At 34.5% G+C, this 15,284-nt stretch overlaps 2 protein-coding genes and 1 long non-coding RNA gene across 9 annotated transcripts; 2 read left to right on the top strand and 1 right to left on the bottom strand.

Moving 5' to 3' along the window:
• Positions 1-29: 29 nt before the first annotated feature.
• Positions 30-3,996, top strand: LOC6523702 (ADP-ribosylation factor-like protein 4A). Of its 5 annotated transcripts, none has more exons than XM_002099543.3 (5): positions 30-186; positions 241-360; positions 420-517; positions 573-675; positions 3,335-3,996. In XM_002099543.3, the coding sequence occupies exons 1-5, from the start codon at positions 121-123 to the stop codon at positions 3,884-3,886; spliced, it is 939 nt and encodes a 312-aa protein (XP_002099579.1). In that variant the 5' UTR covers positions 30-120; the 3' UTR covers positions 3,887-3,996. The 5 variants fall into 5 exon arrangements, with proteins under 5 accessions (XP_002099579.1, XP_015046747.1, XP_015046745.1 ...); XM_015191261.2 differs by having other exon boundaries at positions 617-675; positions 3,335-3,474; XM_015191259.2 differs by having other exon boundaries at positions 56-186; positions 257-360.
• Positions 3,997-6,119: 2,123 nt separating this feature from the next.
• Positions 6,120-14,791, top strand: LOC120320434. 3 transcript variants are annotated; one of them, XM_039376962.2, is made up of 5 exons: positions 6,120-6,193; positions 6,345-6,516; positions 7,328-7,381; positions 7,776-8,038; positions 13,757-14,791. In XM_039376962.2, the coding sequence occupies exons 2-5, from the start codon at positions 6,354-6,356 to the stop codon at positions 14,372-14,374; spliced, it is 1,098 nt and encodes a 365-aa protein (XP_039232896.1). In that variant the 5' UTR covers positions 6,120-6,193; positions 6,345-6,353; the 3' UTR covers positions 14,375-14,791. The 3 variants fall into 3 exon arrangements, with proteins under 3 accessions (XP_039232896.1, XP_002099578.1, XP_039232895.1); XM_002099542.4 differs by having other exon boundaries at positions 7,776-14,791; XM_039376961.2 differs by lacking the exon at positions 6,120-6,193 and adding an exon at positions 6,245-6,259 and having other exon boundaries at positions 7,776-14,791.
• On the bottom strand, positions 6,527-9,916 carry LOC26535020. Its single transcript, XR_001453882.2, has 4 exons — positions 9,831-9,916; positions 9,659-9,743; positions 7,326-7,405; positions 6,527-7,048 (listed from the first exon to the last, which is right to left on the bottom strand). It is a non-coding gene; the product is annotated as an uncharacterized LOC26535020 (long non-coding RNA).
• Positions 14,792-15,284: the final 493 nt, after the last annotated feature.

Here is a 15,284-nt window from a genome sequence, read left to right as displayed (position 1 = left end):
GTGTAATTTAAGCTACGTCAAGTTATTTAATCGGTACCTTTCTAACATTTTATGTTATCGAATTAAACAAAAATGTAATGGAGCAGAAGTAATGTGAAATCGACTATATTTCTTAAAAGAATGGGGGCTACGATGGTAAAACCTTTGGTAAAGAATGGAAATATTTTGGATGCACTGCCATCACAGGTAGTACCACAAATTTATTTAGTATATATAAAACAAACTTATTTCGGATTTAAGGCAACTCTGCATGTAGTTATGTTAGGTTTGGATTCTGCGGGAAAAACAACGGCATTATACAGACTTAAGTTTGATCAGTACTTAAATACAGTGCCAACTATTGGATTTAACTGCGAAAAGGTACGTGTGTTTCAAACATTCAGCTTCTTTAGAATGTTAAACGACATTTATAATATTAGGTACAATGTACCCTTGGCAAAGCAAAAGGAGTTCATTTTTTGGTTTGGGATGTCGGAGGACAAGAGAAATTAAGACCACTTTGGCGAAGTTATACACGGTATTATATTTCAAATTATTTAAATGAGAGTAAAGGTTTATTAAATCGCTTTTAGTTGCACTGATGGCATTTTGTTTGTTATTGATTCTGTTGATACAGAAAGAATGGAAGAAGCTAAGATGGAGCTAATGCGTACCGCTAAATGTCCTGATAACCAGGTAAGAAAACCCAATTTCTACCTTACCTCTGTGTTAAAGAATAAACCGCTGATGCTAGTTATCAGAAAAATAATGTAAGGCTAGTTATTTATTAAATTCTCTGACAATTAATAGTTCAAACTTACCGAAATCGCTTACCATTTAATTTTTTTTTAATGCAACTAATATCATATGTATGTTTTTCTCTTTTTATACCGTCTCCTTTTTCCTCTTTAATTAATTTCGGTTTCGAATCTTATTTATATATGTATGTATTTATTATGTCATAAAATCATTGTAAGAGAGGGTAAAAACATATTAATGTTGTAATATGTCATCTGTTAAGGGGGGCATAAATTTTAGATGATGTGCAAAAACTAATGGTTTCAAACGTGTTTCTATGGGTGCCAAAAGCAAAGAGGTTTTTTCGTAGATTTAAAGGGTATGCTGGATGAAAGGATGAAAAGTATGTAACAGGTAGAAGGAAGCGTTTCCGACCATATCAAATTTATATAGTTATTCTTAATCAGAAACAATAGCAGAGTCGAATTGGCCATGTTCAACTTTCAGTCCATATGAACGTCGAGATCTTAAAAACTATAAATGCTAGAAAATTGAGATTATGCATACTGATGTAAGAGACAAAGACGCAGCGCATGTTCATTTCCCTACGCCCACTCTAATGCTCACAACCCGACAATGTATGTATCTATGCCATAAAATCATTGTAAGAGAGGGAAAAAATCATATTAAAGTTGTAATATGTCATCTGTTAAGGGGGGTCACTCTACGGATAACTTTCAAAAAATCGATTTTTTTTATTCTTAAATTCAAAAGCTATACTATTAAAAAATATTATCTCAAAGTTTGAATGTCGTACTACGAATAGTTTTGGGCTTATATTGCCAGGACCCAGCTCGCGCGTAGTCACTTCAGGTTTGATCCAAAACTCGAAACCACTTATGTATTTTTCACTCGGTAATCACGATTGCGAACGAACCGCTAACTTGCCTACACTCGTTTTTAAGTCAGGAATTAAAACTCTAACATCAGTAATAATTAATTGTTGAAACAATTTTTTAGTCGATAATTACAAAAAAAAAAGTGAAATATTTAAAATGGACTATATAAATAGAAAAAAAAGAGAATCCCGTTAGTTTTTAAAGTTATAATTATTATTTTTAAATTCTTGGGCAAATTCACAACTTTTGAGCTGTTCATTAAAATAGCAGTGTCTGGATTTGTCCAACGAAAAGTCCCTAAATGGTCATTATTTTGTAAAAAGTGAGTTTGGCTAAGTTGATTAGTATATTTGAAAGTATGTTAGAAAGTATATTAGTATATTAAAAAAAAATTATATTTCCATGAAAATAGACAGCAATGCTCCCAGGAAGAAACCACAGATACAGAGGATTGACGCAAAGTTCGTTTCAGTCTTTACTTGTTTATCCGTTTATCCTTTGAGTTGGAAATCAGCGACGTTGCTATGACTACTATGACGATGACTACTGAATGAAAATTTAAGTGCCTGGAGCCCACGAAAGGTGCCCCCACTTTATCAATGGTATATTATGACAAGAATGGACTTCGTCTAAACCCAATTAAACTGGCTAGTCTGAAAATGGCGTAATATCCTCTGATCTGATGGGTCAAAAATAATGCTATTTGGTGGAACCGGTATTCCTGACAGTATTTTTCGACCTAAAATACGGAGTACCACCCAAACCGCACACTTAAGACTGTCATGCATGGTGGACCTAATATCTTGTTATAGGCTTGTTTTTCACACTATGGTATGAGTTTCAAATATATGATTAATGGTATTATGGACCAAAACGTATATGAAAATATACTTACAAAGGTTTTCCTGTCTTATACTACATTTAATATGTCCTTAATATGGACATTCCAACGGGATAATAATTCTAAACACACAAGCAAAGCGGTTAAGAATTAATTCACGGAAAATAAAATAGACATATTGCCATGCCCAGCACAATCTCCCAATCTAAAACCGACCGAAAACGACATAAAACATTACGTGTCGAAAAAATCTGCCCGACTTTTAAAGCTCAGCTTTGGCAAGTTGTGCAGGATGCATTGGCGCAGATTCCCCCCAAACGTTGCCAGGACTTGGTGGACTCCATGCCGCGAAGGTGTACGACACTGATAAGCAACAAAGGCCAACCCTATGTACATAGTCACGTCTTGTTTAATTTCCAAAAATGTACATATATTGTATATATTATCTTTTGGTATTGTCGCAATTGGGATTATTGCCAATGTCCTTTTTTCATTCAAGCCGTAAATAATAATCCGAAATTTTGATAAGTAAAATAAATTTTTAAAGGAATAATCGTGTAACCCCCTAGGCGTTCAAATGGACAGGCACTGATAGATTTTTTTACCGAATTGGTTTATTTTTCCAAAAATTTTTAATTTTCCCGAGACCTTTTTTTTCAAAGTCTTGGTTTGGAGTCCTTTTGGTGTTTGAGCTTAGTTAGGAGTTTTGTTTCATGTTCGTTATTAAGTGATTTCTTTCACACTTTCCTACGGGCAATGTTTTACACCGTAATATCAGCGGTTTCGCTCTTTACGTATTTATATATAAATAAAGTTATTAATATCTAGTTTGGATAAAATATGAAACCTAAACCTATTATTTTCGTTTATTTTAAAGGGTGTTCCCGTGCTAATACTAGCAAATAAGCAAGATCTGCCCAACGCTTGTGGTGCAATGGAGCTGGAAAATCTTTTAGGACTAAACGAACTTTACAACTTGGTGCCGAATATATCAATGCCTTCAAGTTCGGACTCATCTTCCACAATTAATTTAATTGGCTGTAGCGTTTCAAACCAAAGTATTACAGATAAATCTTTAGAAGAGAAAAAAAGTTCTACTATGCATTCTACTATGATTCACATAAAACCTGTACTTGATAGTAATGTTCAAAATTCCACGTTAAGCGGAGAAGAATTGACAGCATTCATATATCCGCAATATCACAACGATTCTACTGTATTGGATCAAAAAAACCAGCAAGATGTTAAAAATGGTTTTCATAACAAAAAAATCAACAGGGCTTCATCAAGTTCTGTTCAATTTAGGGGGTGGTATATACAGCCGACCTGTGCTATAACTGGCGAGGGTCTCCAAGAAGGTTTGGACGCTCTGTATGATATGATTTTAAAACGCCGAAAATTTAATAAGTCACATAAAAAAAAATGTTAGCATAATTAATAGAGCACAGTCTGGCAGTCAAACAGTGTTTATAAATTTATTTATTTTAGCACAATGAAATAAAAAAAAAACTAATTATTGATGTTTTATTAGAATGTAAATATGCTTTTTTAACTTACTGTACATTTTACAGGAACATTTTTGAAATTAGCATAATAAATGCATTAAATATTAGATGATGTGCAAAAACTAATGGTTTCAAACGTGTTCCAATGGGTGCCAAAAGCAAAGAGGTTTTTTCGTACAGTAAAAGGGTATACTAGATTCGATGAAAAGTATGTAACAGGTAGAAGGACACGTTTCCGACCATATCAAATTTATATATGTATTCTTGATCAGAAACAATAGCCTAGTCGAATTGGCCATGTTCAACTTTCAGTCCGTATGAACGTCGAGATCTCAGAAACTATAAATGCTAGAAAATTTAGATTATGCATACTGATGTAAGAGACAAAAACGCAGCGCATGTTCATTACCCTACGCCCACTCTAATGCCCACAAACCGACAAAATTGCCACGCCCAAATTTTTAAAAAATTAATTAATTCATATTCATTGAATTTTTTTTTCTTGTTTACAAGCTGAGTAATGGGTATCTGATATTCGGGGAGCTCGACTTTAGCGTTTTCTCTTGTTAAATTTATTTTTTTTATATTATTTGTTCTTCCAATTTGTAGAAAAGTTTTGAAATTTATTGGTCTTTTATTTTCTTTACCTGTACTTACAATCAACGAATAAGATAGATTTTAAAGATTTAGGTAGATGCAGCAAAAGAATTAAAGTTGAAGAAATGGCTTATAATTACTAAAATATACTTATATGATATTTTAATTACATTTGACGAATGATGTTTCGCGATAAAAGCTCCTAATGATTGCAAGAATTAAATAACGGAACATAGGTCCTAGTATTTGGTAGAGTTTAGTTGCCACTTTCCCATCATTGTTAGTTGCTGGTTTAAGAAAAGTACAAAATATGAGTGTTGATAAAATGTAGTTCGAACACACAACAAAAGCCAGTTGAGATAGTTCACTTAATTAAATATAAAACAAGAGAGAACGCTATAGTCGAGTTCCCCGACTATCTGATACCCGTTACTCAGCTAGTGTAAGTGCGAAGGACAGTTTTTGGCGGTTTGTGGGCGTTAGAGTGGGCGTGGCCAAAAGTTTTTTGGCAAATAGATAGAAATTTACAAGACTAATACAAAAATGAAAAAATATCAAAACATTTTTCAAAAGTGTGGGCGTGGCAGCTTTTGGCGGTTTGTGGGCGTTATAGTGGGCGTGGCAAAAAGTTTTTTTGCAAATCGATAGAAATTTACAAGACCAATGCAAAAATGAAAAAATATTAAAACATTTTTCAAAAATGTGGGCGTGGCAGTTTTTGGCGGTTTGTGGGCGTTAGAGTGGGCGTGCCAACCTGAATCGACAAACTTGCGCTGCGTCTATGTCCCTGGAGTCTGTATACTTAATCTCAACTTTCTAGCTTTTGTAGTTCCTGAGATCTCGACGTTCATACGGACGGACAGACGGACGGACAGACGGACATGGCCAGATCGACTCGGCTACTGATCCTGATCAAGAATATATATACTTTATATGGTCGGAAACGCTTCCTTCTGCCTGTTACATACTTTTCAACGAATCTAGTATACCCTTTTACTCTACGAGTAACGGGTATAATGAATTATATATTTGATTTAATAATTACTTTTTGAAAAACTTTGGATTTCCAAACGTTGTTGAGTGTAAATATGAAACGCACATGATAATGGTAAGGTAAGTCTAATTTCCATCTTTATATAAAAGCTAAAAGGGGTACCTAAAAGTATGCAAGAGCGCAGAAACATTGATGAAAGGAATATTGGTCTAATAAAAAATGGGTTCAATACCTCCAAGGGGATTCACAAGTACACAAACCTATCCGAAGAGGAAGAGTCTTTGTATAAGTTATTTTATTTTAAACAAATTAAAAGAAAGAACTTGAACTTTATTGGTTCATAATGTGGTCGTAGGACTTGCGCGTAAAAAAATAATAATAATGGTTTCATAATTATAATGTTCATTGACTCGTCTAATCTCATCTAATTGATTTTTAAAATGTTTTAAATTATATGATTATTGACATATGTAGGGAATATCATATCAAAACATATAACATATTTGCTAAAAGGGAACTATTGAAGTTGTCGAAACCAGCCTAACCACCTTTGTGTAGCTTAACCGCATAGTAACAACCGGATGAGTCTGTTATTGTGCCAGTGAAATCAGTTCTCTGGCTTTCGTTTCTTCAGATAGACGTGCGTGTTTCTCAAACTTTTAATTAATTTCAAAAATCAAATTTGTGTCTTATAAGTTTATGAGAAGTACATTAATTAACAAATTTAATTTATAAGGCCGAATCTGTTTAATATTTCTTACTTTAGAGTTTTTCTTTTTTGCATTTTAAAGAAACTTAAAATGCTTCAGCCACGTGAAGACAACGAAATATCGGATATTTACAATAAAAAATGCGACATTTCAACATTTACAAGAAGGATGATATATTCTACTTATTACCATTTAATAATGTTTACCACAATCTTGTTGACTATGGTCCACATCGAAACTTCCCAAGCAATTAGTGAGTATGACGAAAATGGCTCTACTGATCGCAATGTATCCCGTACATTTCTCCAAATATTATATAATCTTAAAAGCTTCGCGGAAACAATACCTTGTGGTTATTTTGAAATATCTAAGCCTCGGATACATGTAATTTTTGTTGTATTCGCGTCTAACTGGCTACCTTAGGTATTGACAAGCAAAACCTGTTTTAAGCCGTGGCCAAATGTGGTATAAGTGGAAATCTCATAAAAGATATAAGCAAACATTTAAGATAGCGGTGGGCCAAATTTTATTGTTGCTGTACAAATATGTGTATTCGGATTTATTGATTAGCTTCGTCGTGTAGCTTATATTATATTTAAAAATAACAACACTTTATGACCAAAATCTTTGAGTAATGATTTATTTTTTTATTTATTAAAACTGAAAATAGTCGAAAAACTATTTTGTAACGAATAAGAAAAATTTATAATTGAAAACAATGATATAAATTATAAAACAATGGCAGCTGTGTGATATATTGGTTCGACCCGGCCCGTTTCGACTTCCTGCAATAAATAGAAGATTTTTGGGAAAGTTTAGTTCAGATGGCTTTAAAACTGTGAAACGAGTTTAAGTGAAAACGAACATGGGTATATCGACTAGGCTGTTGATGCTGATGAAGCTTGCAACGCTGTGAAACATACTTTTGAAACAATAAATGTTTCTGTAACAAAAATAGCGTGCCAATTCTGTAATTTTAATATAGCTTCCTAGATCCTAACATACATAAGCCCAAGCATTAAGAAAAAAAAATAAATTAAAACATTTATTTAATATACTTACAGATCAGTCTTATCATGTGAGTCCGACACCAAGTTTGCCAGCAATAACCGGGGATGGTAAGAAATTTGAAACAAAGAGCGCTGTTCTTATATTAGTTAAAGATTAATAACTTATTTCATTTTTAAGTGTGCTCTTAGCTTAGACATTTTAAAATGGTAATCGAATTAAGGATTGGTTCATAGTATATTTTTACAACTACATATATAGTACTATATGATTTAAAATATTTCCTTTTTTATTTTCTTTATCTCTTTCTATGATTTCACCAACTTTTGGAATGTACATTCTGGAAACATTAACTTACTTTATCTTTTATCTTACGCCTGCACAAAATAATATGGTCCTGTTTCTTCTAATGTGTATATATGACTTTCACGCTTTTACTGTTTTTACTGTAATTATTATTATACTTAATGACTGATTTTGGCCAATCTCTTCATAAATGATTAGATATTACCACGGTACTCTTGGTAAATAACGAATCAGGGCATGTGGCCGATTTTCATGGAAGGTTCTTAACAGTACGCCCAGAAATAGGTGTTTTAACATCAACTGCCAGAACATTTATTCAGGACGGAATAACAACAGAATTTGCCACCAAGATTTTGGGGACTACTTTAAATAATGGTCGCCTTTACGCACAATACCTAAAAAAAAGTTCGAGAGTTCTTTATGAAAACGAAAATGTAGCCCCTTCTGTGGTTACTAGTTGGGTAGGTGAAGAAGCTTCTCTTCAAACACCGCTATTCTTACAAAGCCACAACGATCTTTTTAACTTTGATGACTCTGACTGGCAGAATATTGACGACAGTATAGGTGTTCATCAGCGAGAGTTCGTGGGTAATACGGATTTTGTGATCGAGCAAAGCACAAAAATAAAAGATCTAGAAGCTCCCGCTTTGCAAGATGACAAAATAATAACATCTATGGAATATGACTGCAACGATACGTTGAAGATTGACTTAAAAAAGGAAGATGAAATGAATAGATTGATTGAGGTTTTATCAATTAAACATTTGCAGACATATACAGTTAATAGGCCTGACGGTAGTTTTACTACTTTGACGTTAAACCAACTCGCGATCGACCCACATGCTCCAATTAAAGAAATCAAATATGAACGCCTGATGCAACCGCATACAGAAAAAAATATGGAAGATCATAACCAAAAAAATCGATCCGCCCGCAAGCAAATCTTAGCTACCGTTACGTATTACGGCTTCGCTGATTTTACCACCATTGTCGGTGATAGCGTAATAGTTTTTTCTCCTAGTACTACAAAAAGCAGCCTGCATTACGGACACGTTACATCAATAACAGGCAAGCCCACTTTACATCATGATTCAATTCCCGAAGAAATCGTTCATACTATTGAAAAAGCTGAGAGTACTTTAACGATGGGTACTAGTTCCCAAAAATATGCAGATTTAGGGTCTGATATTAGTGCAAGTGAAATGTTTAATGAAAATTATTCGAAAAACTTATTTGATTTGAAACCTAACAACCCGTCAACTACATTTGCCTTCAATTTATTTGACGAAAAGCAGGATGCCAGTTCGGTGTTATCTAAAGAAATAGTTCCATTGGTCTCCAATCCTTTTAAGGATCTTATATCACCCTCTAATGTTACTAACGCTATATTGAAAGAAGAAACGAAGCAGCTTGAACCTAGCATTACAAAGCATGAAGGCGCTACAACTGTGTTTATTGATGATGATCCCTTCACTAGTTTTGATAGGATTATTGATTCACCGAGCTTAAAATTGGATTCCGCTAACCAAATAAAATCTATTAAACTTAATCAAATATCAAAGAGTGATAAAATCCATGAGACCGTGACACATCAAACTAATATAAACATTACAAACAGCAGCTTGGATATTAATCAAGTGTTTGAAACAAGTAATGAAAATCGTAACATTGAGGAACTATGCAACCATACAACTTCACAAGTTTTCCTTACTCAAATGACTAAGGCAAACAAAACAAACAAGGAAAATAGTGGTAGGGATACCATTGTTATTAATGCTAATCCACTTCGTGCTTACGAAATTGTAGAGACTACCAAATATTATTGCATACAAGCTTCACAATCAAAACAAAACCAAGAATTAAATATCATCAGTGTTTCCCACGATACTGTTACTAGGTCGAGTGGAGAATTCATATCAACTAATTTAATAAATACTGACATAGACGAAACAACGGTTCAAGATTTACAGGAATATGAGGTGACCGCAGAAAACGAATATGAAAGCGAAGATGAAGAATATGAAAGTGTTAGTGATGAAGTTGACCTAATATATAAAACCCTATATACAACTTATACTTACTTAACCACATTCTTTGAAGGGTCTAGAACTACCATATCTAGCCACACTGAAGTATTAACAAACATCGTTTCCTCAACATTTTTGCCTGAGAGTAAATTAAAATCCAACACTTTAAATTATATAGAAGAAAACCAGATTTCTGGGACTGCATTTTCGCAGAAGTATACTATACCGGATGAAATTGCTAGTCTATTATCCCAGGAAAGTAAAGTAAATACCGCTGAGAGTTCTAAACAGATGATGACCACCTATCTCGACGATTTAAAATATACTAAGACCTTGTTTACAACATATACATATTATACATCGATTTTTACAAATAACGAAACTGCCGTACAATCACGAACAGAGATTGTCAGCAATTATATTACCAACAATGAGCCAAACTATCAAACTAATATTATAAGTATCAGCAATTCCAAAACTACAACAAAAACTTTTTTAAAATCTCTGTATTCTTTAGTAGATAATAAAATCTATGACGTAGACAACACGACATTTGGAATAAGAGTAAACTCGAGCATTGTAAGTGATTTAAGTCCAGCTAGTTTTATTAACCAAAATTTCCCTGAAGACCAAGTAAGTTCGGAAAGTAACACAGAGGAGATTATACCGTCTGCAACGTTTCTTCTACAAACCAGTTTTACAACATTTACATTTTATACAACTATGTATGTAGGGGATGAAACAAGTATTATAAGTCGACATGAGACTGTTACCAATGTAGCTACCGAAACTTTGCAGCCCACAAAATTAATAAGTGTAGAGGATTCCTCTTTCCCGATTACTTATTTTACAACATTTACTTATTGGACAAAGTTGGCTAGAGATGGGGAGATTACAACATTAAGCAGAGAGGAAACGTTATCCAATGTAATACAACACAGTAATGGTACAACTTTGGCCGTTAACGATAAGTCATCATTAGCAGATGAGGTGTCAAGTTGGTCGACCGCGACTGATAGCAATACCCAAAATAATCAGGATTCCAAATCTGACATTACCACATTCTATACAACATATACATATTATACTACTTCGTACGACGTTAATGCGACTTTTATTGATTCGCGTCTGGAAACCATTACCAATATAATGACATCCAAAGAAATGTCTAATCCAATGGAAGTCACAGATGCAACCATGATCAAACCAAGTCAGCCCATTGCTAATTTTGAAAATCCAATCGAAACCCATAATCCGAATGTTGTTTTGTATGATTTTAGGCAAATAATTGATGCTGAAAAAATAAGTACTTTGTATTTTACAACGGAAATTGTGTCGTCAATAAATAGTGAGGGACATGATATTAAAGTAACCAGTAGCACATCAAGGTTACACGTTGACCAGTCGAAAAAATCTAACTTGCCCATCTTTGGCAACATCCCTGATGACGGCTTATCAAGCATAAATTTGTATAAAACGGGCTTAGTAAGGCTTATTGAAGGAAAACGCATACAAAATAGTACAACCACCTTATACCAGTCTCGAGTTATAGGAACTGTAATAGACAATCGATACGCGCAGATAATTGAAAGTACATCTAGTTTTTTCTTTGACAAAACAATGTCTGACCATATTTTGCTCCCGACAAGCGTTAAAATTTCTGATATGAATACTAAAAATGTAGACTTAATTGAAATAATAGAATCTACCAAAAGTGAAAATGATAAAACAGCTGTTGCTTATAAACCCCTGACAAACAGTAATCCAGAATTGGTTAACATTGACGGGATATCAAATCATTCACCACAAAATGCAAAACGACCGTTTGCACCAGTAATTCGGCCGTTTGCCTCAAGAAACCGGCCCACATTCGCACCAAAACAAAAAACACTAGTCCCTAGTAGCGCTACTATTATTACAAGATCCGACATCACACCTACTATAACGGCAACACCTGCGTTAAAATCAACAGGTAGATATGCCACATCTCGTAGGGGTATTATTTCTAATGTTCCAATAAATTCCAACGAACCTAACTTATCGCAGAGTCAGTTATCCAGGCGCCTGTTTGGGCGACCAAGTAAGTCATCGTCAGATTTAATCGAAGCGAATGGTACTCTTCAGTCTAGCAACGCATTTTTACCATCAAAGACCCGGTTTGCTTCAGCTTTTCGCCCCATCGTTAGTTCCAGGCGACAAAATATTAATATTTCTTATCGATCATCAAGTTTTCCTGTGTTTCGTGGGTCTGGAGTTATAACCAACTCAAGGTTACGCATAAAGCCAACTAGCTCAGGGCTAGTATCAATCTATAGACCGACACAGTCCACAACGATCGTTGCGGAGTCAAGCTCGGAAGGTAGCGATGAAGAGGATATTTCAACCGATGAAGTAGTGAATGTGGAAGAAGGAATCAATAACAATAACAACAGCCCGTTACTGCGCTTTCGTCGGCCCATAAATTCGCCCAGTGGATTTACTCCTCAAATTCGACAGACTGGCGATTCGCCAGCAGTTTCGCTCAGACGAAACCCGCTATCACCCCGACCAAAAACTACAAGTAGTACAACAACAACGACTGCCAAGCCAAGGGCGCGTAGTTTTCAGCGACCTATTGGTCCTCATCCAAGATCAAGACCACAAAACACACTTTTTCCGCCAAGAAGCCTTTTTCAAAGTCAGCTAAACAATGAAAACCTTAAGGCAGTTAGGACAAACGATAGTGTATTTAACAATGATTTTGAATATGAAGGTGTCGAGGAACAAGATGAAGTGAATGATGAAATTATTCATCGAAGAAAGCGGTCTATTAAAAATGCTGCTTTTTTCACCACTAGATATCGAGTGCGTCGGCAAGCGGATACAGTAAGGAGAAATAGATTCAGATTTCGTCGACAAAACCAGACAGTAACTACCAAAGTTGAGTCAAAGCTTATGGACTCCGACGATAATACTGAGACTATCTTGACCCATCGCGATAAGTCTAGTTCTAGATTTGGATCAAGATTTCATTCTCCCCAGGCACATCAATTATACACGCAGGCATCAATCGTAGACTCAACAACAGGAACCAAACATAGATCGATTCGCCCAAGCAGACCGACAACAAAGCGACCACAATTTACGTTGAGAGAGAAAGATGCTAATTTAAAAGGCACTGCATCTAATAACTTTCGACGTCAACCAGCAAGTGGAAATTCTTCAAAAAGACGCCCTGTTGGAAATTCTGGAAGTTCAAATAGTCGTAGACTAAAAAGCTATGCAAACTATAACAAAAATAATTTAGATAACGGGCGACAATCCACTTCAACCCGTTCACGAAACTTGAATTCTAATACATTAAATAGAGGAAGAAGTCGTGGTCGAAATCGAATCGAATACGCATCTGATTTACAATCCGTGGAAAATGAACTTCAAAGTATCACAGTTACACATTTTATACCATCTGAGGTCGCAGTACCTGTAGTAAACGGACATGTAACTGAGTACAAAAACATTGTCACTGCCAAATCAAGCACCGAGATTGTGGGTCCAAATGAGTTTGCAGTAGTATTAGGTACAAACGGGATCAGTTCCACATATCTAAATCGAGAAACGTCTATTATAAATATTGCTGGGGCTACCGAACAAACAAAATATTTATTGCATGAATCTATCACAAGTTCTGTAACTTTTACACCAACCACTATTCGAGGAAGAAAGACATCCTTTTCACATATTATTCCATCTACAGCGTATTCTGTAGAGTACATTGTAACTACAATACAGCCTCAAATTACTGAAAACGCACCGCTTGCCAACATTTTACTTTCCCAATTGCTTTTAGGAAACTTAAACTTACCTGCTCATCCCTTGATTGGGGCTGTCGGACAACAAAACGTCCCATCCGCTGCAATTCCCACATCTGTTGAGCCTATCACTGAGTATCGAACCCACACTTCAACATATCTTACTACAATATTCGACGGGAAGTCTACTATTCTTCCAGTAACATTTCAAGGAAAAAAGATTTTAACTACTGTTTATGACACTACCGCACAGACTATAACAGCTACAGAATATAGTGTGGATACCATAATTAACACTATCCCATCAGTTCAAAGTGTGCATACTGTTGGACCGGCGGCTAATGTAAATAATTTGTTATTGCAGCACTTACTTATTCAGCAACAGCAGGAGTCACTCGCCCAAGCTATATCAAATACTACACCGTCACAAGTATTGTTAGGTGAAAACCTGCAAATTTTGGACGATGGGACTCGGTCTTCAATAAAATCGGATGCCATCGACATTATTGAATATGATTCGGATTTGGTGTCGGTCAGTAATGAGCCTCAAGTAACCAAAAGCCATCGAAAAAAATCACGAAAAACAAGCAGTGGCAATAAGAGAAGTAAGAATCAGGAACCCAGTGTTATAACACTTTATGTATCGGGCCGCAGACCCGGCGAATTCAGTACTGTATTGTCAACTGTGAGAAGTGATTATGATCACTCTGTTTCATTGCAGAAAAGGCACGCAATTTTAGAAATACAGCCAACAAATTCTATGAATTATGTTTCTAACACCGAAAAGAGCAAAAATATAATTGAAAAAAATTTAATATTTAAAGATCTAAGAAGTTCTTTGACAAATGAGTTTGGATTTAACGAATTTACCGATCAAACTGCATCATTAGAAAGCATTGTAGGTGATGTGCATCTTTGGTTTGCGAATTCTAATGGACAATCTACAACGATGACAACATCAATAAAATCTGTAGTTATTTAATTTATAAATTTAAAAACCCCTATGCTTCTTTAAATTAGTTAAAGGCAGATTGTTACTTTATTTTTACAAAAAAAAAAAAACAAATAAATAAGAATGTAAGCGAAATAATTCCTGCCAATCTTTGCAAGATGTCCAAATACTAGTCAAAGATAAATATAGTATCACTAGGAACTTCTTCAATACCCAACTATGCGACTAAGCAACTCTGAATTTCATAATAGAAGTCCATTTATGGGATTTCAAAACGTGTTTAATTTTTTAACATCATAATAAACCTAAAACTGATTCGATTCGCTTTTTTTCTGACAATCGCATTAATCGCCCAAAAAAGACTCAAATATTGCAATGCATATATAATAAATCGAAATAAATGTTAATGTTGAAATAAAGAAATGTGACAATGTAGATAATATATAACTAGATTCGTTTACATTGCAATTTGGCTAAGATAACCGACATTTTTTATAACCGCTTACCAAGATGACCCATTGTAAGTTCTTTGATTGAGTATATTAATAATAATAAGCTTACAATGTTATAACTATGTAGCTCCTTGGACTCTTTAAAATAAGGTGTACTTTGAGAATACGTTAAAAAATATATTCCATGAATTTATAGTTTAAATAAAATTCTTTTCAAAATAATCCATATTATTACAACTGTGTACCTTTATGAAGTTACTTACAACTTTTTTCTTCAGTTATTGGTTATTTTGCTTACCAATGCTTTAAACCGAGCTCAATGTATATATGTAAAATAATGAGTTCATTTAATAAGGCTACGAATATTTTATAACAAAAATGTATATATGTTCTTTCAATAAAAAAATGATGTTGTTTTCAGGTATTTCAATTCATTTAAAACAACAAAGAACGCTATAGTCGAGTTCCCCGCCTATCTGATACCCGTT

Source organism: Drosophila yakuba, chromosome 4 (assembly GCF_016746365.2).
Source record: "Drosophila yakuba strain Tai18E2 chromosome 4, Prin_Dyak_Tai18E2_2.1, whole genome shotgun sequence".
Lineage (NCBI taxonomy): Eukaryota > Metazoa > Arthropoda > Insecta > Diptera > Drosophilidae > Drosophila > Drosophila yakuba.
Note: the sequence above shows the minus strand (reverse complement) of the source record. Positions and strands in the feature narration are given on the sequence as shown.